At 59.2% G+C, this 25,312-nt stretch overlaps 1 protein-coding gene and 1 long non-coding RNA gene across 4 annotated transcripts in view; one reads left to right on the plus strand and one right to left on the minus strand.

Moving 5' to 3' along the window:
- The window catches only part of LOC144954396 (calponin-3-like), a gene marked incomplete at its 3' end in the record, with an annotated part of 35,151 nt that extends 24,428 nt beyond the window's left edge, over nt 1-10,723 (minus strand). The window contains exon 1 of the mRNA XM_078884899.1: nt 10,120-10,723. Within this exon, the coding sequence (XP_078741025.1) occupies nt 10,120-10,179 (60 nt within the window). The remainder of the gene's footprint in view (nt 1-10,119) is intronic.
- Nucleotides 10,724-12,865: 2,142 nt separating this feature from the next.
- LOC144954394 (uncharacterized) lies at nt 12,866-25,027 on the plus strand. Of its 3 annotated transcripts, none has more exons than XR_013641179.1 (4): nt 12,866-12,992; nt 13,041-14,617; nt 18,298-18,359; nt 24,923-25,027. It is a non-coding gene; the product is annotated as an uncharacterized LOC144954394 (long non-coding RNA). The 3 variants fall into 3 exon arrangements; XR_013641178.1 differs by having other exon boundaries at nt 12,867-13,221; nt 13,284-14,617; XR_013641177.1 differs by having other exon boundaries at nt 12,876-14,617.
- The last annotated feature ends 285 nt before the right edge of the window (nt 25,028-25,312 follow it).

The following is a 25,312-nucleotide window of genomic DNA, read 5'->3' on the forward strand; positions in this document are numbered from 1 at the left end:
CACCCACTCACTCACCCACTCACTCACCCACTCACTCACCCACTCACCTACCCACTCACTGACCCACTCACTCACTCACTCACCCACTCACTCACCCACTCACCCACCCACCCACTCACCAACCCACTCACTGACCCACTCACTCACTCACTCACCCATTCACTCACCCACTCACTCACCCACTCACTCACTCACCTACCCACTCACTGACCCACTCACTCACTCACTCACCCACTCACTCACCCACCCACTCACCTACCCACTCACTGACCCACTCACTCACCCACCCACTCACCTACCCACTCACTGACCCACTCACTCACTCACCCACTCACTCACCTACCCACTCACTGACCCACTCACCCACTCACTCACCCACTCACCCACTCACTCACCCACTCACTCACCCACTCACTCACTCACTCACTCACCCACTCACCTACCCACTCACTGACCCACTCACTCACCCACCCACCCACTCACCCACCCACCCACTCACTCACCCACTCACTCACTCACCCACTCACTCACCCACCCACTCACCTACCCACTCACTGACCCACTCACTCACCCACCCACCCACTCACTCACCCACTCACCCACCCACTCACTCACTCACCCACTCACTCACTCACCCACTCACTCACCCACTCACTCACCCACCCACTCACCTACCCACTCAACAACCACAACTAATTGGCGGTGACGTCACTAACGTTGCCGCCAATTAGCGCCTGTGCCAGGCTAGGTGCAGGAGGAGGTCACGTGACAGACCCTGCAGGTGCCATGGGTTAACTGCTGTGCCAGGCTAGGTGCAGGAGGAGGTCACGTGACAGACCCTGCAGGTGCCATGGGTTGACTGCTGTGCCAGGCTAGGTGCAGGAGGAGGTCACGTGACAGACCCTGCAGGTGCCATGGGTTGACTGCTGTGCCAGGCTAGGTGCAGGAGGAGGTCACGTGACAGACCCTGCAGGTGCCATGGGTTGACTGCTGTGCCAGGCTAGGTGCAGGAGGAGGTCACGTGACATACACTGCAGGTGCCATGGGTTGACTGCTGTGCCAGGCTAGGTGCAGGAGGAGGTCACGTGACAGACCCTGCAGGTGCCATGGGTTGACTGCTGTGCCAGGCTAGGTGCAGGAGGAGGTCACGTGACAGACCCTGCAGGTGCCATGGGTTGACTGCTGTGCCAGGCTAGGTGCAGGAGGAGGAGGTCGCGGGACAGACCCAGCAGTTGCCATGGGTTGTACTGCTGTGCCAGGCTAGGTGCAGGAGGAGGTCACGGGACAGACCCAGCAGGTGCCATGGGTTGTACTGCTGTACCAGGCTAGGTGCAGGAGGAGGTCACGGGACAGACCCAGCAGGTGCCATGGGTTGTACTGCTGTGCCAGGCTAGGTGCAGGAGGAGGTCACGGGACAGACCCAGCAGGTGCCATGGGTTGTACTGCTGTGCCAGGCTAGGTGCAGGAGGAGGTCACGGGACAGATCCAGCAGGTGCCATGGGTTGTACTGCTGTGCCAGGCTAGGTGCAGGAGGAGGTCACGGGACAGACCCAGCAGGTGCCATGGGTTGTACTGCTGTGCCAGGCTAGGTGCAGGAGGAGGTCACGGGACAGATCCAGCAGGTGCCATGGGTTGTACTGCTGTGCCAGGCTAGGTGTACTGGGGGGTGGAGCTATCAACACGCCCGACAGCCTTTGTCTCCCCAGCGCGAGCGATCTTTACTACACCACCACCACCACCGCTACACCACTCACTCACCCACTCACACACCAACCACACACCCACTCACCCACTCACCCACTCACCCACACACCCACTCACCCACCCACCCACTCACCCACCCACTCACCCACCCACTCACCCACCCACTGACCCACCCACTCACTCACCCACACACACACCAACCACACACCCACTCACTCACTCACCCACTCACCCACACACCCACTCACCCACCCACCCACTCACCCACCCACTCACCCACCCACTCACCCACCCACTCACCCACCCACTCACTCACCCACACACACACCAACCACACACCCACTCACTCACTCACCCACTCACTCACTCTCTCACTCACCCACACACACACCAACCACACACCCACACACCCACTCACTCACTCTCTCACTCTCTCACCCACTCACTCACCCACTCACCCACTCACTCACCCACTCACCCACTCACTCACCCACTCACCCACCCACCCACCCACTCACCCACTCACCCACCCACCCACTCACCCACTCACTCACCCACCCACCCACTCACCCACCCACCCACCCACCCACCCACTCACCCACCCACCCACCCACCCACTCACTCACCCACCCACCCACCCACTCACCCACCCACCCACCAACTCACCCACCCACCCACCCACTCACCCACCCACTCACCCACCCACTCACCCACTCACCCACCCACCCACCCACTCACCCACCCACTCACTCACCCACCCACCCACCCACTCACTCACCCACACACCTACCCACCCACCCACTCACCCACCCACCCACCCACCCACCCACTCACTCACCCACCCACCCACCCACCCACTCACCCACCCACCCACCCACCCACCCACTCACCCACCCACCCACCCACTCACCCACCCACCCACTCACTCACCCACCCACCCACTCACTCACCCACACACCCACCCACCCACCCACTCACCCACCCACCCACTCACTCACCCACCCACCCACTCACTCACCCACCCACCCACCCACTCACCCACCCACCCACCCACCCACTCACCCACCCACCCACCCACTCACTCACCCACCCACCCACTCACCCACTCACCCACCCACTCATCAACCCACTCATCCACCCACTCACTCACCCACTCACCCACCCTCTCACCCACCCACCCTCTCACCCACCCACCCACTCACCCACCCACCCTCTCACCCACCCACCCACTCACCCACCCACCCACTCACTCACCCACCCACTCACTCACTCACCCACTCACCCACCCACTCACCCACTCACCCACTCACCCACTCACTCACCCACCCACTCACTCACCCACCCACCCACCCACTCACCCACTCACTCACTCACTCACCCACCCACTCACCCACTCACCCACTCACCCACTCACTAACCCACCCACTCACTCACTAACCCACTCACTCACTCACTAACCCACCCACTCACTCACTCACTCACCCACCCTCTCACCCACCCACCCACTCACCCACCCACCCACCCACTCACTCACTCACTCACTCACTCACCCACCCACCCACTCACCCACTCACCCACCCACTCACCCACCCACCCACTCACCCACCCACCCACTCACATACTCACCCACCCATCCACCCACTCACCCACTCACCCACCCACTCACCCACTCACCCACCCACTCACCCACTCACCCACCCACCCACTCACCCACTCACCCACCCACTCACCCACTCACTCACCCACCCACTCACTCACCCACCCACCCACTCACTCACCCACCCACTCACCCACCCACTCACTAACCCACCCACTCACTCACTCACCCACCCACTCACCCACTCACCCACCCACTCACCCACCCTCTCACCCACCCACCCTCTCACCCACCCACCCACTCACCCACCCACCCACTCACCCACCCACCCTCTCACCACCCACCCACTCACCCACCCACTCACCCACTCACTCACCCACTCACTCACCCACCACCCACCCACCCACCACCCACTCCCACTCACCCACTCACTCACCCACCCACCCACCCACTCACCCACTCACCCACTCACTCACCCACCCACTCACTCACTCACCCACCCACTCACTCACCCACTCACCCACTCACTACCCACCCACTCACTCACTCACTAACCCACTCACTCACTCACTAACCCAGCCACTCACTCACTCACCCACCCTCTCACCCACTCACCCACCCACCCACTCACCCACTCACCCACCCACTCACCCACTCACCCACCCACCCACTCACCCACTCACCCACCCACCCACTCACCCACCCACTCACCCACTCACTCACCCACCCACTCACTCACCCACTCACCACCCACCCATCCACCCACTCACCCACTCACCCACCCACTCACCCACTCACCCACCCACTCACCCACTCACCCACCCACTCACCCACTCACTCACCCACCCACCCACTCACCCACCCACTCACTCACCCACCCACTCACCCACTCACTCACTCACCCCACCCACCCACTCACCCACTCACCCACCCACCCACTCACCCACTCACCCACCCACTCACCCACTCACCCACCCACCCACTCACCCACTCACCCACCCACTCACCCACTCACTCACCCACTCACTCACCCACCCACCCACCAACTCACTCACCCACCCACTCACCCACCCACTCACCCACCCACTCACCCACCCACCCACCCACCACCACCCACCACACCCACCCACTCACCCACCACCCACCCGACTCACTCACCCACCCACTCACCCACCCACTCACCCACCCTCCCACCACCCACTCACCCCCACCCACTCACCCACTCACTCACTCACCCACCCACTCACCCACTCACCCACCCACTCACCCACTCACTCACCCACTCACCCACTCACCCACTCACCCACCCACTCACCCACCCACCCACTCACTCACCCACCCTCTCACCCACCCACCCTCTCACCCACTCACCCACCCACCCACCCACTCACCCACCCACCCACTCACCCACTCACCCACCCACTCACCCACTCACTCACCCACTCACCCACTCACCCACCCACTCACCCACTCACCCACCCACCCACTCACCCACTCACCCACCCACTCACCCACTCACTCACCACCCACTCACTCACCCACCCACCCACCGACTCACTCACCCACCCACTCACCCACCCACCCACCCACTCACCCACTCACCCACCCACTCACTCACTCACCCACCCACCCACTCACCCACCCACTCACCCACCCACTCACCCACCCACTCACCCACCCACCCACTCACTCACTCACCCACCCACTCACCCACTCACCCACTCACCCACTCACCCACCCACTCACTCACCCACCCACTCACTCACCCACCCACTCACCCACCCACTCACCCACTCACCCACCCACTCACCCACCCACTCACCCACCCACCCACCCACTCACCCACTCACCCACTCACCCACCCACCCACTCACCCACCCACTCACCACTCACCCACCCACTCACCCACCCACTCACCCACCCACCACCCACTCACCCACTCACCCACCCACCCACTCACTCACCCACCCACTCACTCACCCACCCACCCACCCACCCTCTCACCCACCCACCCACTCACCCACTCACCCACCCACTCACCCACTCACCCACCCACTCACCCACCCACCCACTCACCCACCCACCCACCCACTCACCCACTCACCCACCCACTCACCCACCCACTCACCCACCCACCCACCCACCCACTCACCCACTCACCCACCCACTCACTCACCCACCCACTCACCCACTCACCCACCCACTCACCCACTCACCCACCCACTCACCCACCCACTCACCCACTCACCCACCCACTCACTCACCCACCCACTCACTCACCCACCCACCCACTCACCCACCCACCCACTCACCCACTCACCCACTCACCCACCCACTCACCCACCCACCACTCACCCACCCACCCACCCACTCACCCACTCACCCACCCACTCACTCACCCACCCACTCACCCACCCACCCACCCACTCACCCACTCACCCACCCACCCACCCACTCACCCACTCACCCACCCACTCACTCACCCACCCACTCACCCACTCACCCACCCACTCACCCACCCACCCACCCACTCACCCACCCACTCACTCACCCACCCACTCACTCACCCACCCACTCACCCACTCATCCACCCACTCACCCACTCACCCACCCACTCACCCACTCACCCACTCACTCACTCACTAACCCACCCACTCACTCACTCACTAACCCACCCACTCACCCACCCACTCACCCACCCACTCACCCACCCACCCACCCACTCACCCACTCACCCACCCACTCACCCACTCACCCACTCACTCACCCACCCACTCACCCACCCACTCACCCACCCACCCACCCACTCACTCACCCACCCACTCACTCACCCACCCACTCACCCACCCACCCACTCACCCACCCACCCACTCACCCACTCACCCACCCACCCACTCACCCACCCACCCACTCACCCACCCACCCACTCACCCACTCACTCACCCACTCACCCACTCACTCACCCACCCACTCACCCACTCATCCACCCACTCACCCACTCATCCACCCACTCACCCACTCACCCACCCACTCACCCACTCACCCACTCACTCACTCACTAACCCACTCACTCACTCACTAACCCACCCACTCACCCACCCACTCACCCACCCACTCACCCACCCACCCACTCACCCACCCACCCACCCACTCACCCACTCACCCACCCACTCACCCACTCACCCACCCACTCACCCACCCACCCACCCACTCACCCACTCACCCACCCACTCACCCACTCACCCACTCACTCACCCACCCTCTCACGCACCTTCTATGGTCCAAGGCACCGCTAATAAACAACCAAATTGCCTCAACAACGCCGGCCCCCTGTACCTGTTGCCTTACATGGCAAAAAACGATAGACGGACAACGTTTCGGGCTATGCACCATCGTCAGGGCACGTGATGAGTCTTACATGAGTATCTGTGTGTGGTGAGTCTGTGGGTCTCTGTGTGGTGATTCTGTGGGTCTCTGTGTGGTGAGTCTGTGGGTCTCTGTGTGGTGAGTCTGTGGGTGTCTCTGTGTGGTGAGTCTGTGGGTCTCTGTGTGGTGAGTCTGTGGGTCTCTGTGTGAGTGAGTCTGTGGGTGTCTCTGTGTGGTGAGTCTATGGGTCTCTGTGTGGTGAGTCTATGGGTCTCTGTGTGTGGTGAGTCTGTGGGTCTCTGTGTGGTGAGTCTATGGGTCTCTGTGTGGTGAGTCTGTGGGTGTCTCTGTGTGGTGAGTCTGTGGGTCTCTGTGTGGTGAGTCTGTGAGTCTCTGTGTGGTGAGTCTGTGGGTCTCTGTGTGGTGAGTCTGTGGGTGTCTCTGTGTGGTGAGTCTGTGGGTCTCTGTGTGAGTGAGTCTGTGGGTGTCTCTGTGTGGTGAGTCTGTGGGTCTCTGTGTGGTGAGTCTGTGGGTCTCTGTGTGGTGAGTCTGTGGGTCTCTGTGTGGTGAGTCTGTGGGTCTTTGCGTGGTGAGTCTGTGGGTCTCTGTGTGGTGAGTCTGTGGGTCTCTGTGTGGTGAGTCTGTGGGTCTCTGTGTGGTGAGTCTGTGGGTCTCTGTGTGGTGAGTCTGTGGGTCTCTGTGTGGTGAGTCTGTGGGTGTCTCTGTGTGGTGAGTCTGTGGGTCTCTGTGTGGTGAGTCTGTGAGTCTCTGTGTGGTGAGTCTGTGGGTCTCTGTGTGGTGAGTCTGTGAGTTTCTGTGTGGTGAGTCTGAGTTTCTGTGCGGTGAGTATGTGGGTCTCTGTGTGGTGAGTGTGGGTCTCTGTGTGGTGAGTCTGTGAGTCTCTGTGTGGTGAGTCTGTGGGTCTCTGTGTGGTGAGTCTATGGGTCTCTATGTGATGAGTCTGTGGGTCTCTGTGTGGCGAGTCTGTGGGTCTCTGTGTGGTGAGTCTATGGGTCTCTGTGTGGTGAGTCTGTGGGTCTCTGTGTGGTGAGTCTGTGGGTCTCTGTGTGGTGAGTCTATGGGTCTCTATGTGATGAGTCTGTGGGTCTCTGTGTGGTGAGTCTGTGGGTCTCTGTGTGGTGAGTCTATGGGTCTCTGTGTGGTGAGTCTGTGGGTCTCTGTGTGGTGAGTCTGTGGGTCTCTGTGTGATGAGTCTGTGGGTCTCTGTGTGGTGAGTCTATGGGTCTCTGTGTGGTGAGTCTATGGGTCTCTGTGTGTGGTGAGTCTGTGGGTCTCTGTGTGATGAGTCTGTGGGTCTCTGTGTGGTGAGTCTGTGGGTCTCTGTGTGTGGTGAGTCTGTGGGTCTCTGTGTGTGGTGAGTCTGTGGGTCTCTGTGTGGTGAGTCTGTGGGTCTCTGTGTGTGGTGAGTCTGTGGGTCTCTGTGTGGTGAGTCTGTGGGTCTCTGTGTGTGTTGAGTCTGTGGGTCTTTGTGTGGTGAGTCTGTGTGGTGAGTCTGTGGGTCTCTGTGTGTGGTGAGTCTGTGGGTCTCTGTGTGGTGAGTCTGTGTGGTGAGTCTGTGGGTCTCTGTGTGTGGTGAGTCTGTGGGTCTCTGTGTGTGGTGAGTCTGTGGGTCTCTGTGTGATGAGTCTGTGGGTCTCTGTGTGGTGAGTCTGTGGGTCTCTGTGTGGTGAGTCTGTGTGATGAGTCTGTGGGTCTCTGTGTGGTGAGTCTGTGGGTCTCTGTGTGGTGAGTCTGTGGGTCTCTGTGTGGTGAGTCTGTGGGTCTCTGTGTGGTGAGTCTGTGGGTCTCTGTGGTGAGTCTGTGGGTCTCTGTGTGGTGAGTCTGTGGGTCTCTGTGTGGTGAGTCTGTGGGTCTCTGTGTGGTGAGTCTGTGGGTCTCTGTGTGGTAAGTCTGTGGGTCTCTGTGTGGTGAGTCTGTGGGTCTCTGTGTGGTGAGTCTGTGGGTCTCTGTGTGGTGAGTCTGTGGGTCTCTGTGTGGTGAATCTGTGGGTCTCTGTGTGGTGAGTCTGTGGGTCTCATTCCTTTATAAAGGTGGTGAGAGTGGTGAGGGAGGTGAGGGTGGTGAGGGTGGTGATAGTGGTGAGAGTGGTGAGAGTGGTGAGGGTGGTGAGAGTGAGCGTGGTGAGGGTGGTGAGGTGAGGGTGGTGATGGTGGTGAGGTGATGAGGTGATGGTGGTGAGGGTGGTGAGGTGAGGGTGGTGAGGGTGGTGAGGTGAGGGTGGTGAGGGTGGTGAGGTGATGGTGGTGAGGTGAGGGTGGTGAGTTGATGGTGGTGATGGTGGTGAGGGTTGTGAGGTGATGGTGGTGAGGGTGGTGAGGGTGGTGAGGTGAAGGTGGTCATGGTGGTGAGGGTGGTGAGGTGATGGTGGTGATGGTGGTGAGGGTGGTGAGGGTGGTGAGAGTGGTGAGGTGATGGTGGTGAGGGTGTTGAGGTGATGGTGGTGATGGTGGTGAGAGTGGTGACGGTGGTGAGGTGATGGTGGTGAGGTGAGGGTGGTGAGGTGAGGGTGGTGATGGTGGTGAGGTGATGGTGGTGATGGTGGTGTGGTGAGGGTGGTGAGGGTGGTGAGGTGATGGTGGTGATGGTGGTGTGGTGAGGGTGGTGAGGGTGGTGAGGTGAGGGTGGTGATGGTGGTGAGGTGATGGTGGTGAGGTGAGGGTGGTGAGGGTGGTGAGGTGAGAGTGGTGAGGGTGGTGAGGGTGGTGAGGTGATGGTGGTGAGGTGATGGTGGTGATGGTGGTGAGGGTGGTGAGGTGAGGGTGGTGAGGGTGGTGAGGGTGGTGATGGTGGTGAGATGATGGTGGTGAGGGTGGTGAGGGTGGTGAGGTGAGGGTGGTGATGGTGGTGAGGTGAGGGTGGTGAGGGTGGTGAGGGTGGTGAGGTGATGGTGGTGAGGGTGGTGAGGTGATGATGTTGAGGGTGGTGATGGTGGTGAGGTGATGGTGGTGAGGGTGAGTGATGTGATGGTGGTGGTGGTGATGGTGGTGGTGATGATGGTGATTGTGGTGATTGTGGTGATGGTGGTGAGGTGATGATGGTGAGGGTGGTGAAGTGAGTGGTGAGGTGAGTGGTGATGGTGGTGAGGTGATGGTGGTGAGTGAGGTGATGATGGTGATGATGGTGGTGAGGGTGATGGTGATGATGGTGGTGATGGTGATGATGATGGTGGTGGTGATGATGGTGGTTATTGTGATGATGGTGGTGAGGGTGATGGTGATGGTGGTGATGGTGGTGAGTGAGGTGATGATGGTGATGATGATGATGATGGTGATAATGATGATGGTGATGATGGTGGTGATGATGGTGATGGTGGCGAGGGTGGTGATGATGATGATGATAATGGTGATGATGGTGGTGATGGTGATGATGGTGATGATGATGATGGTGATAATGGTGATGCTGTTGATGATGATGGTGATGATCTCTCTCACCTTGTTCTTGACTTCAGCTGAGAGCCCATAAGCGGGTCCTTTAACGAAGTGAGCCGACATTTCGTTCTAAGCTTCGCGTCAAAACAAATTGAGAATTAAAAGAAAACTCGAATAAGTTAAGTTATGATTTTAACATCAAATAAAAAACAAACTTTGCGGTAACAAAAGACGACGGCGGGGCGGGGGGGTTTCTGCTGTTGTTGTTGTGAAATAGAGAGAGAGAGAGAGAAGCTGAGGTAAAGTTTGTTGTCGTTTTAAATACGATCGCGGGTTTTATTTACGAATTAAAACTAAACTTCTTTAAATAAAAAAAATATTTTATTTTTTTGAAAGAAAAAAAAACACCACGAGCGCGAAGCGAACTTTAACTTTTACCTCAACTTCGTAATAAAAATAAAATAAATTAAACTTTATAATAAATCACCACTCAGACCACCCCCCCTCAGGAATTAATTAACGTTAAAAAAGGCGCGAAAATTGGGGGGGTTCGGGGGGGGGTCACCACTGAGAGGAGCGCGCGCGACCCGGCAAACCTCCACTGTCCGTTATGTGGCTGCCCCCACCCCTCATCCTACCTACTCGCCCCTCCCCCTTCCTCCAAGCCCCTCCCACTTTCTCTAAACCCCCGCCCCTTTCAGCTAAGCCCCTCCCTCTAAGCCCATCCCATTTTCTCTAAACCCCTCCCACTTTCTCACCTTTGCCCCACCCCCTCTCCTCTCAACACCTCCCCCTTCCTCTAAGCCCCTCCCACTTTCTCATCATTGCCCCTCCCCCTTTCTCTAAGCACCTCCCACTTTCTCTAAACCCCGCCCCTTCAGCTAGCCCCTTCCTCTAAGCCCCTCCCACTTTCTCATCATTGCCCCTCCCCTTCCTCTAAGCCCCTCCCCCTTTCTCTAAACCCGCCCCCTTCTTCTAAGCCCCTCCCCCTTTCTCATCATTGCCCCTCCCCCTTCATCTTCCTCTAAGCCCCTCCCACTTTCTCACCGGTGTCCCGCCCCCCTATTCTCTCAACACCTCCCCCTTCCTCTAAGCCCCTCCCCTTCATCTAAGCCCCTCCCCCTTTCTCCAAGCCCCTCCCACTTTCTCATAGTTGCCCCTCCCACTTTCTCTAAGCCCATCGCACTTTCTCATCGTTGCCCCACCCCCTCTTCTCTCAACACCTCCCCCTTCCTCTAAGCCCCTCCCACTTTCTCTAAACCCCTCCCACTTTCTCACCGTTGACCCACCCCCTCTTCTCTAAGCCCCTCCCCCTTCCTCTAAACCCCTCCCCCTTCCTCGAAGCCCCCTCCCCTTTCCTCGAAGCCCCTCCCCCTTCCTCAAAGCCCCTCCTACTTTCTCACCGTTGCCCTGCCCCCCTCTTCTCTCAACACCTCCCCCCTCCGCCCCTCCCCTCCCCCCTCCTCCTCCTACAAGCCCCTCCCCCTTCCTCTAAGCCCCTCCCCCCCCCCCTCCTCACCGCCCCTCCCCCTCGCTCCTGTGAAGCTTCTCGAAGCTTTCCGCGACACTCGGAGACAGCCAGGAGGCGGCTTCGCTTTATACTTTGGGATGTGGGGGTGGGGGGGGAGTGTGGGGGGTGTGACGTAATGTGTTCATGTGTAGGGGCCCCCACCCGCCCCTCCCCTCACTCCCATTGGCCACCTGGTTTAGCCAATGGGGAGGGGCCAGAGGAGTGCCCCCCCCTCCTTTCTAGCCCCTCCCCCTCTCTCCCACGTGCGCGTGCCCTTTTAAATCAGAGGCGCGTTCCCATTGGCTGATGGCACCCCCCTCCCACCACCCTCCCCCCACTTGCTTTAGCCAATGGGGAGAGAGGGGTGAGCGGGAGGTGCCCCCCCCCCTCCAACCCCCCCCCCCCACCGCTGTGCGCGTGCCCCTTTAACTCAGAGACGCGTTCCCATTGGCTGATGGCACCCCCCACCCCCACCCTCCCCCACTTACTTTAGCCAATGGGGAGAGAGGGGTGAGCGGGAGGTGCCCCCCCCTCCAACCCCCCCCCTCCAACCCCCCCCCCCTCCAACCCCCCCCTTCCACCGCTGTGCGCGTGCCCCTTTAACTCAGAGACGCGTTCCCATTGGCTGATGGCACCCCCCACCCCCCACCCTCCCCCACTTACTTTAGCCAATGGGGAGAGAGGGGTGGGCGCGAGACCCCCCCCTCTCCAACCCCCCACCGCTGTGCGCGTGCCCCTTTAACTCAGAGACGCGTTCCCATTGGCTGATGGCGTCCCCCACCCTCCCCCCACTTGCTTTAGCCAATGGGGAGAGAGGGGTGAGCGCGAGATGCCCCCCCCCTCCAACCCCCCCCCCCCCCACCGCTGTGCGCGTGCCCCTTTAACTCAGAGACGCGTTCCCATTGGCTGATGGCACCCCCTCCCCACCCCCACCCTCCCCCACTTACTCTAGCCAATGGGAAGAGGGGTGAGGTTGGAGGGGCGTGTCCCTTTAACTCAGAGGCGCGTTTCCCATTGGCCGATGACACCCCCTCCCCACCCCCACCCTCCCCCACTTACTTTAGCCAATGGGGAGAGGCGTGAGGTCGGAGGGGCGTGTCCCTTTAACTCAGAGGCGCGTTTCCCATTGGCTGATGACACCCCCTCCCCACCCCCACCCCCTCCCACTTACTCTAGCCAATGGGGAGAGGCGTGAGGTCGGAGGGGCGTGTCCCTTGAACTCAGAAGCTTGTTCTCCATTGGTTGATGGAACTCCCCACCCCCTCATCTTCCTCTTCCGGAAGACGTCCCCTTCTTCCTCTTCCGGAAGACGCTACCAATAAAACGAGGCGCTCACCACGCGGGGTTTCATAGTGATGGTGGTGATGGTGTAGGTGGTGATGGTGATGTTATAGGGTAATTGTGTTATAGGATATTGGTGTTATAGGTGTGGTGATGTTATAGGTGTTCGTGTTATAGGATATTGGTGTTATAGGTGGTGATCTTATAGGTGTGGTGATGTTATAGGTGTTCGTGTTATAGGATATTGGTGTTATAGGTGGTGATCTTATAGGTGTGGTGATGTTATAGGTGTTCGTGTTATAGGATATTGGTGTTATAGGTTATAGGTGTGGTGATGTTATAGGTGTTGATGCTATAGGGTAATGGTGTTATAGGTTTTCTTGTTATAGGGTAATGGTGTTATAGGGTAATGGTGTTATAGGTGTTGATGTTATAGGGTGATGGTGTTATAGGTGTGGTGATGTTATAGGTGTTGATGTTATAGGGTAATAGTGTTATAGGTTTTCGTGTTCTAGGGTAATGGTGTTGTTGTTCTAGGTGATGGTGATGCCTCCTTCATAGGCTGCAGTTGCAACTAACCACACATCCATCACCTTGCTGCTGTTGTAGACTCTGCAAGAGTAGCCTTTGTTGATGGTGGTGATGTTATAGGTGGTGATGGTGATGGTATAGGTAGGTGATGGTGATGGTATAGGTGATGGTGGTGGTGATGGTGCTACCTTCATAGGCTGCTGTTGCAACTAAGCACACATCAATCACCTTGCTGCTGTTATAGACTCTGCAAGAGTAGCCTTTGTTGATGGTGGTGATGTTATAGGTGGTGATGGTGATGTTATAGGTAGGTGATGGTGATGGTATAGGTGATGGTGGTGGTGATGGTGCTACCTTCATAGGCTGCTGTTGCAACTAAGCACACATCAATCACCTTGCTGCTGTTGTAGACTCTGCAAGAGTAGCCTTTGTTGATGGTGGTGATGTTATAGGTGATGGTGATGGTATAGGTGATGGTGGTGGTGATGGTGCTACCTTCATAGGCTGCTGTTGCAACTAACCACACATCAATCACCTTGCTGCTGTTGTAGACTCTGCAAGAGTAGCCTTTGTTGATGGTGGTGATGTTATAGGTGATGGTGATGGTATAGGTGATGGTGGTGGTGATGGTGCTACCTTCATAGGCTGCTGTTGCAACTAACCACATCGCCTTGCTGCTGTTATAGACTCTGCAAGAGTAGCCTTTGTTGATGGTGGCGATGTTATAGGTAGGTGATGGTGATGGTATAGGTGATGGTGGTGGTGATGGTGCTACCTTCATAGGCTGCTGTTGCAACTAACCACATCGCCTTGCTGCTGTTATAGACTCTGCAAGAGTAGCCTTTGTTGATGGTGGCGATGTTATAGGTAGGTGATGGTGATGGTATAGGTGATGGTGGTGGTGATGGTGCTACCTTCATAGGCTGCTGTTGCAACTAACCACATCGCCTTGCTGCTGTTATAGACTCTGCAAGAGTAGCGTGTGTTGATGGTGGTGATGTTATAGGTAGGTGATGGTGATGGTATAGGTGATGGTGGTGGTGATGGTGCTACCTTCATAGGCTGCTGTTGCAACTAACCACATCGCCTTGCTGCTGTTATAGACCCTACAGAGTAGCGTGTGTTGATGGTGGCGATGTAGAGGTGAGAAGGCGATTCAAGTCCGACATTTCGTGCCTTGCCAAAGCTACAGAGTGGTGGTGGTGCTGGTGTTGCTGGTTAACTCACCATGCCTTCACGGTAATGTTGGGAGCTGTGGTTCCGAATACTCACCCACTCACTCGCTCACTTACTCACCCACTCACTCACCTACTAACTCATCCACTCACTCATCCACTCACCCACTCACTCACCTACTTACTCACTAACTCACACTCTCACCCATGCACTCGCTCACTCACCCACTCACTCACTAACTCACCCACACTCTCACCCACTCGTTCACTCACTCACCCACCCACCCACTCACTCACACTCTCACCCACTCGTTCACTCGATCACTCACCCACTAACTCACCCACTAACTCACCCGCTCACTCACCCGCCCACTCACCCACCCACTCACCCACTCGCTCACCCACCCACTCGCTCACACTCTCACTCACCCGCTCACTCACCCGCTCACTCACTCACCCACTAACCCATTCACTCACCCACTAACTCACCCACTAACTCACCCACTCGTTCACCCACTCACCCGCTCACTCACCCGCCCACTCACCCGCTCACTCACCCGCCCACTCACCCCCTCACTCACCCGCCCACTCACTAACCCGCTCACACTCTCACTCAGTAACTCGCTCGCCCGCTCACCCACTCGCTCAAATTCACACCACGTGTGATCTTGTGTGTGATTGTGTGCATGTGTGAGTGTGTGTTGTGATTGTGTGCGTGTGTGTTGTGGTTGTGTGTGTGCGAGTGTGATTGTGTGTGTTATTGTGTGCGTGTTGTGCGTGTGTGAGTGTGTCATGCAAAGCCGATGTGTCCGATGCCCTTCTGTGACCTCCTGTCACAGGTGCTGGCTAAAGTGTCCCCTCGGGACAGAGTCCTCTTGTTTGGGTGACTTCAATGCCCGATTTGTTAATGATTCTGGCACCTGATATGGAGTGATTGGAAGGCATGGGCCAGATCAGCTCAATAACAACGGCAGCCCATGGGCTTGTAATTACCAACACGCTGTTCCGGCATCGGCACATTGACACAACATCATGGATTCTAGATTTGAAGCTTTCGTGACTGCAATGATTCATATTCTCAGGTTTTTTCGGTAAAGTCACGTAGGTAAAACATTAAAAGTAATGAAAGTAAAATAAAACAAAACAAAAATAAAAATAAAATTCACGACGTTTCGGAGGCAACACAAGTCTCCGTCATCAGGTGGGACCGTCACAGCCAGATTAGCTGCATCAAGTGAAGCAATGATTCAAGATGTAATCCCTTATAAGCAAGTTGAAGGGGGGGAGGAGAGGGGGGGGGAGTTCATCAGAATGTGGTAGCCAATGAATGGAACGTATCGGGAGGGAGGGGGGTGGGAGGGGGAGGGAGCCAACAAAACATTTGGCGACGGCTTGGACGCGGCTGCTGCGCACGCCAACATCATGGATGCACGCCGGGTCCAAGCAAGAACATCTGCTGGACTACGTAGTGACGGACCAGCGGATGCGAGCCCATGTCCTTGACACCAGGACCTACCGTGGAGCTGATCTGGCCACTGACCATCGACTAGCCATCTGTAAGATGCGCCTGCCATTCTTCCACTCCGGTGGTGGGTGTACACCCAGGACCCCATTCCAACCTAAGGTGGCCTGGTCTCAGCTAGCTGATAAAAGTTACAGGCGAGAATGTCATCATCGCTTGCAGCTGGGGTTGGCATCGTCCCCCACTCCTCCTGATGTCGAGGGTAAATGGGTGAGGTTTAGGACTGTGACTCATGCAGCTGCAATGGCTGCTTTTGATACATGGTCCAGACCTCCCCAGAGACCCTGGCTGACACAGGAGGTGTTCCGGCCGGCTGAGACAAAGCGACAGGCCCACTCTCATCGTCTGCAGCATCCCACGTCGGAGAATGAGGAGGCTTTTACCGCAGCCTTCGCTCGGAGGTTCGGAGAGCCGTGAGGCGCTGCAAGGATGGGTGGTGTTGGTGGTCGTGGGTTGCTGAGGAGATGGAGTCTGCCTCGGTAGCCCACGATCACAGATCGCTCACTGTTTTGATGGATTTCGATTTAAAGCTTTCGTGACTGCAGGGATTCATCTTCTTGGTTCTTTCGGTAAAGTCACGTAGAAGGGAAGTAATAAAATGATAAGAATAAAACATAATAAAATAATTCTCAGGACGGCTGCTTGCGTTGTGGCCGAAACGTCGTGAGAATTATTTTATTATGTTTTATTTTTATTATTTTATTACTTCCCTTCTACGTGACTTTACCGAAAGAACCAAGAAGATGTTTTGATGGAGTTAAACAAAAATACTTGCAGCGCCTCGCCTATCAACCATCCTTAAGGGGACAAGAACGGTGATCTGATCTCAGACCCCCAGGAACAGGTCTGAGATGACCCTGCTGAGGCTGCGGTGCCTCGAATATTGGAATGGGTCACCCCCTGTGAGTGGCTGGCTGAGGTGCCATCTGTAGAGGAAGTACTGAAGGCGATCCAGAGTCTGAGACCAGGAAAGGCACCGGGCAGAGATGATCTCCCAAGCGAAATGCTGAGTGAGGGTGGCGTTTGTGCACAGACTGCCCTACATGACATCATAACAACAGTCTGGACCACTGGACGGGTTCCGGAGGATTGGAAGGATGCCCTGGTGGTCCCCCACTTTAAGAAGGGGGACCGCACAGACTGTAACAACTACAGGGGGCATCTCACTCCTCAGTGTGCCGGGAAAGGTCCTGGCAAGGATTATTAAACATCGCCTTGCCAGGCACGCTGAGGAGAGGCTTGCGGAGCTCCAATGCGGTTTCAGACCAAAGCGGTCCTGCACAGATGCCATATTTTCTGTCCGTTTGCTACAGCAGAGGTGTAAGGAATTCCAACAAGACCTACATCTCTGCTTTATTGACCTGGTCAAGGCTTATGATACCATCAGTAGGCCTGGGCTCTGGGTTGTTCTTCATGCTTTCGGAGTCCCTGACCCTCTGCTCACGATCATTTAAGGGCCTTTGTGATGGTGAGCGGGCCCAGTGTCAAGATCGGCCTCTGTGGAGGAGGCTCGTGAAGGACGCTACTGGGCAGTTGGAGGCAGTCGCCCTCCAACAACAACGGAGGGCGGAGGAGCGACGCTCACAACAACGAGCGGAGCGCCGGGTGGCTAAAGCACAAGCCAGTTGGCACAGTAGGGGGTACAGGTGATGCACCTAGCCTGGCACAGTAGGGGGGTACAGCTGGTGGTGCATCTACCGGTCATCTCTGTCGGTCGACCCGTGGCACCTGCTGGGTCTGTCCTGAGACCTCCTGCACCTAGCCTGGCACAGTAGGGGGGTACAGCTGGTGGTGCATCTACCGGTCATCTCGGTCGGTCGACCCATGGCACCTGCTGGGTCTGTCCTGAGACCTCCTGCACCTAGCCTGGCACAGTAGGGGGGTACAGCTGGTGGTGCATCTACCGGTCATCTCGGTCGGTCGACCCGTGGCACCTGCTGGGTCTGACCCATGACCTCCTGCCGGCGGGCGTTCGACACTTCACGTGGCAGCCTCAAGGTGCACTTGGCCTGGCACAAGCGTCGTGGTGACGTCACCGCCACTTAGTGGCGAATGGCGGTTGTATTGGTATTGGCTTTGATGCGAGTGTGTCTATAGGGGGGGGTATTTTGTCTTGCTGATGGTGGGTGGTGGTGATTGCAGTGATGATGATGATGGTGGTGGTGGTGATGGTCGTGATGGTGATGCTAGGAGTGATGTTAATGGATTTGTTTTTTTACCAGACGGCTGATGCTGCTGCTGCTGCTTCAATTCCTCCTGTGTTTCCACATGCATCTGATGCATGGTGAGAATTCAGACTCGCTCACCTACTCACTCACCCACGCACTCACTCACTCACCCAATCACCCACTCACACATCCACTCACTCACTCACTCAACCACCCACTCACACATCCACTCACTCACTCACTCAACCACCCACTCACACATCCACTCACTCACCCACTCACCCACTCACTCACCCTCCCACTCACCCTCCCACCCACCCACTCACCCACTCTCCCACTCACTCACCCACTCACACATCCACTCCCTTACCCGCTCACCCACTCACCCATGCACCCACTCACTCGCTCACCCACCCACCCACTCACCCACCCACTCACCCACCCACTCACTCACCCACCCACCCACCCACCCACCCACCCACCCACTCACTCACCCACTCACCCACCCATCCACCCACTCACCCACTCACCCACCCATCCACCCACTCACCCACTCACCCACCCATCCACCCACTCACCCACCCACCCACTCACCCACACACTCATCCACCCACTCACCCTCCCACTCACCCACCCACCCACTCACCCACTCACACATCCACTCACTCACCCACCCACCCACTCACACATCCACTCACTCACTCACTCACCCACTCACCCAACCACCCACCCACTCACCCACCCACTCACCCACCCACTCACCCACCCACTCACCTACCCACTCACCCACTCACTCATCCACCCACCCACCCACCCACTCACCCACTCACTCACCCACCCACTCACCCACTCACTCACACATCCACTCACCCACCCACTCACACATCCACTCACCCACCCACTCGCTCGCCCTCTCGCTCGCCCACTCACTCACCCACTCACCCACCCACTCACCCACCCACTCACCCACTCACTCACCCACCCACTCACTCACTCACCCACTCACACACTCACACATCCACTCACTTACCCGCTCACCCACTCACCCATGCACCCACTCACTCGCTCACCCACTCACCCACCCACTCACCCACCCACTCACTCACCCACCCACCCACCCACTCACCCACCCACTCACCCACTCACCCACCCATCCACCCACTCACCCACTCACCCACCCATCCACCCACTCACCCACCCACCCACTCACCCACTCACCCACCCATCCACCCACTCACCCACCCACCCACCCACTCACCCACCCACCCACTCACCCACCCACTCACTCACCCACCCACTCACACATCCACTCACTCACTCACCCACTCACCCACCCACTCACACATCCACTCACCCACTCACCCACCCACTCACCCACTCACCCAACCACCCACCCACCCACCCACCCACTCACCCACTCACTCATCCACCCACCCACTCACCTACTCACCCACCCACTCACCCACTCACTCACTCACCCACCCACTCACCCACTCACCCACTCACTCACACATCCACTCACCCACCCACTCACACATCCACTCACCCACCCACTCACTCACCCACTCACCCACCCACTCACCCACCCACTCACCCACTCACTCACCCACCCACCCACTCACTCACCCACCCACCCACTCACCCTCCCACCCACTCACCCACCCACTCACCCACCCACTCATCCACCCACTCACCCACTCACCCACCCACCCACTCACCCACTCACCTACCCACTCACCCACTCACTCATCCACCCACCCACTCACCTACTCACTCACTCACTCACTCACCCACTCACTCACTCACCCACTCACTCACTCACTCACCCACTCACACATCCACTCACTCACACATCCACTCACTCACCCACCCACTCACCCACTCACCCACCCACTCACACATCCACTCACTCACCCACTCACCCACTCACCCACCCACTCGCTCGCCCTCTCGCTCGCCCACTCACTCACCCACTCACCCACCCACTCACCCACTCACCCACCCACTCACCCACTCACCCACCCACCCACTCACCCTCCCACCCACTCACCCTCCCACCCACTCACCCACCCACCCACCCACCCACTCACCCACCCACCCACTCACTCACTCACTCACCCACCCACCCACCCACCACCCACCCACCCACTCACCACCCACCCACCCACCCACTCACCCACTCACTCACTCACCCACTCACCCACCCACCCACTCACCCACTCACCCACTCACCCACCCACTCACCCACTCACTCACCCACCCACTCACTCACTCACCCACCCACTCACTCACCCACCCACCCACTCACCCACTCACCCACCCACCCACTCACCACTCACCCACTCACCACCACCCACCCACCCACTCACTCACTCACCCACTCACCCACCCACCCACCCACCCACCCACTCACCCACTCACCCACCCACCCACCCACCCACCCACTCACCCACCCACCCACCCACTCACCCACCCACCACTCACCCACCACCCACTCACCACCCACCCACTCACCCACCCACTCACCCACCCACCCACCCACTCACCCACTCACCCACCCACCCACTCACCCACTCACCCACCCACCCACTCACCCACCCACCCACCCACCCACCCACTCACCCACCCACCCACTCACCCACCCACCCACCCACCCACCCACTCACCCACCCACCACTCACCCACCCACCCACTCACCCACACACTCACTCACTCACCCACCACTCACCCACCCACCCACTCACCCACCCACCCACTCACCCACCCACCCCACCCACTCACCCACCCACCCACTCACCCACCCACCCACTCACCCACCCCACCCACTCACCCACCCACCCACTCACACCACCCACCCACTCACCCACCCACCCACCCACCCACTCACCCACCCACCCACCCACCCACCCACCCACTCACCCACCCACCCACCCACCCACCCACTCACCCACCCACCCACTCACCCACCCACCCACTCACCCACCCACTCACCCACCCACCCACTCACCCACCCACTCACTCACCCACCCACCCACCCACTCACCCACTCACCACCCACTCACCCACCCACCCACCCACCCACTCACCCACCCACTCACTCACTCACCCACCCACCCACACACCCACCCACCCACTCACCTACCCACCCACTCACCCACCCACCCACCCACCCACTCACCCACCCACTCACCACCCACCCACTCACCTCACCCACCCACCCAATTCACCCACTCACCCACCCACCCACTCACCCACCCACCCACCCACTCACCCACCCACCACCCACCCACTCACCCACCCACTCACCCACCCACCCACCCACTCACCCACACCACTCACCCACTCACTCACCCACCTACCCACCCACTCACCCACCCACTCACCACCCACCAACCCACTCACCCACCACCCACTCACCCACCACCCACCCACTCACCCACCCACTCACCCACTCACCCACCCACCCACCCACCCACCCACCCACTCACACCCACTCACCCACCCACCCACCCACTCACCCACTCACCCACCCACCCACTCACCCACCCACTCACCCACTCACCAACCCACTCACTCACCCACCCACCCACTCACCCACCCACCCACTCACCCACCCACCCACTCACTCACCCACCCACTCACTCACCCACCCACCCACCCACCCACCCACCCACTCACCCACCCACTCACCCACCCACCCATTCACCCACCCACCCACTCACCCACCCACCCATCCACCCACCCACCCACCCACCCACTCACCACCCACCCACTCACCCACCCACTCACCCACCCACTCACCCACCCACCCACCCACCCACTCACTCACCCACCCACTCACCCACCCACTCACCCACCCACCCACCCACTCACCCACCCACCCACCCACCCACCCACTCACCCACCCACTCACTCACTCACCCACCCACCCACTCACCCACTCACTCACCCACCCACTCACCCACTCACCCACCCACTCACCCACTCACCCACCCACTCACTCACCCACCCACCCACTCACCCACCCACCCACCCACCCACCCACCCACTCACTCACCCACCCACCCACTCACCCACCCACCCACTCACTCACCCACCCACCCACCCACCCACTCACCCACCCACTCACCCACCCACCCACCCACTCACCCACCCACCCACCCACTCACCCACTCACCCACCCACTCACCCACCCACTCACCCACTCACCCACCCACCCACTCACCCACCCACTCACCCACCCACCCACCCACCCACTCACCCACCCACCCACCCACCCACTCACCCACCCACTCACTCACCCACTCACCCACTCACCCACTCACCCACTCACCCACTCACTCACCCACCCACCCACCCACTCACTCACCCACCCACCCACCCACTCACTCACCCACTCACCCACTCACTCACTCACCCACCCACCCACTCACTCACCCACCCACCTACTCACCCACCCACTCACCCACCCACCCACCCACCCACTCACCCACCCACCCACCCACTCACCCACCCACCCACCCACCCACTCACTCACCCACCCACCCACTCACTCACTCACCCACCCACCCACTCACCCACCCACCCACTCACCCACTCACCCACCCACTCACCCACCCACCCACCCACTCACCCACTCACCCACCCACCCACCCACTCACCCACCCACCGACTCACCCACCCACCCACCCACTCACCCACTCACCCACTCGCTCACCCACCCACTCGCCCACCCACCCACCCACTCACTCACCCACCCACCCACTCACCCACCCACTCACCCACTCACCCACACACCCACCCACCCACCCACTCACCCACTCACTCACCCACCCACCCACTCACCCACCCACCCACTCACCCACTCACCCACTCACCCACCCACTCACCCACTCACCCACCCACCCACCCACTCACCCACTCACCCACTCACCCACCCACTCACCCACCCACCCATCCACCCACTCACCCACCCACCCACTCACTCACCCACCCACCCACTCACTCACCCACCCACCCACTCACTCACTCACCCACCCACCCACCCACTCACTCACCCACCCACCCACTCACCCACCCACCCACCCACCCACTCACTCACCCACCCACCCACCCACTCACCCACCCACTCACTCACTCACCCACCCACCCACCCACTCACCCACCCACCCACTCACCCACTCACCCACCCACCCACCCACTCACCCACTCACCCACCCACCCACTCACCCACTCACCCACCCACCCACCCACCCACTCACCCACCCACCCACCCACTCACCCACCCAACCACCCACTCACCCACCCACTCACCCACCCACCCACCCACTCACCCACTCACCCACTCACCCACCCACCCACTCACCCACCCACCCACCCAACCACCCACTCACCCACCCACCCACCCACCCACCCACTCACCCACCCACTCACCCACCCACCCACCCACTCACCCACTCACCCACACCCACTCACCCACTCACCCACCCACCCACTCACCCACCCACCCACCCAACCACCCACTCACCCACCCACCCACCCACTCACCCACCCACTCTCTCTGCTAGAACAATGGGGTTATTCTATTCAGGTGCAGAGTTCACACGGACGGTGACGTCACCGCCACTGTGGGGAGTGGTGGTGCAGTGGTTAGCGCACTGTGCGAGTGGGGAGTGGTGGTGCAGTGGTTAGCACACTGTGTGTGTGTGGGGAGTGGTGGTGCAGTGGTTAGCGCACTGTGCGAGTGGGGAGTGGTGGTGCAGTGGTTAGCACACTGTGTGTGTGTGGGGAGTGGTGGTGCAGTGGTTAGCGCACTGTGAGTGTGGGAGAGTGGTGGTGCAGTGGTTAGCGCACTGTGAGTGTGGGAGAGTGGTGGTGCAGTGGTTAGCGCACTGTGCGAGTGGGGAGTGGTGGTGCAGTGGTTAGCACACTGTGAGTGGGGAGTGGTGGTGCAGTGGTTAGCGCACTGTGTGTGTGTGTGGGGAGTGGTGGTGCAGTGGTTAGCGCACTGTGTGTGTGAGTGGGGAGTGGTGGTGCAGTGGTTAGCGCACTGTGTGTGTGTGGGGGAGCGGTGGTGCAGTGGTTAGCGCACTGTGTGTGTGTGGGGGAGCGGTGGTGCAGTGGTTAGCGCACTGTGTGTGTGTGTGGGGGAGCGGTGGTGCAGTGGTTAGCGCACTGTGTGTGTGTGTGGGGGAGCGGTGGTGCAGTGGTTAGCGCACTGTGTGTGTGTGGGGGAGCGGTGGTGCAGTGGTTAGCGCACTGTGTGTGTGTGTGGGGGAGCGGTGGTGCAGTGGTTAGCGCACTGTGTGTGTGAGTGTGGGGAGTGGTGGTGCAGTGGTGCTGATGATGATGATGGTGATTATGATGATGATGCTGATGATGATGATGGTGATTATGATGATGGTGATGATGATGATGATGCTGATGATGATGCTGATTATGATGATGGTGATGATGATGATGGTGATTATGATGATGATGCTGATGATGATGATGGTGATTATGATGATGGTGGTGATGATGATGATGGTGATGATGATGATGATGGTGATTATGATGATGGTGATTATGATGATGGTGATTATGCTGATGGTGATGGTGGTGATGATGATGCCCCTTGTAACCTCTGACCCCCCCCTCTCTCCCCGTGACCCCCCCCACCCCCCCCTCACGTGGCCAGGGTCAAAGTTCAACTCCACCCCCCATCGCCCTGTGACTCCGCCTCCAACGCAGCTTCTGTCACTCCCCATCCCCCACGAGGGGAGGGGCCCGGGGGGTGAAGGGGAGGGGCGGGTGGGGGGGGAGGGGGGGGAGGAGGTGGGGGGGGTGGGGGGGGTGGGGGAGGGGCGGGTGGGGGGGGAGGAGGTGGGGGGGGTGGGGGGGGTGGGGGAGGGGGTGGGGGGGGTGGGGGAGGGGGTGGGGGGGGTGAGGGGGGGAGGGGCAGGGGGGAGGATGGGGGAGTTGGTGCCATTCACGGGACTCACGCACAGTGAGTGAGGACGCACTGTACGCGGCGCACTGTACGCACTGTACGCGGCGCACTGTACGCACTGCACGCACTGTACGCACT

This window comes from Lampetra fluviatilis, unplaced genomic scaffold (assembly GCF_964198595.1).
Source record: "Lampetra fluviatilis unplaced genomic scaffold, kcLamFluv1.1 SCAFFOLD_329, whole genome shotgun sequence".
NCBI lineage: Eukaryota > Metazoa > Chordata > Hyperoartia > Petromyzontiformes > Petromyzontidae > Lampetra > Lampetra fluviatilis.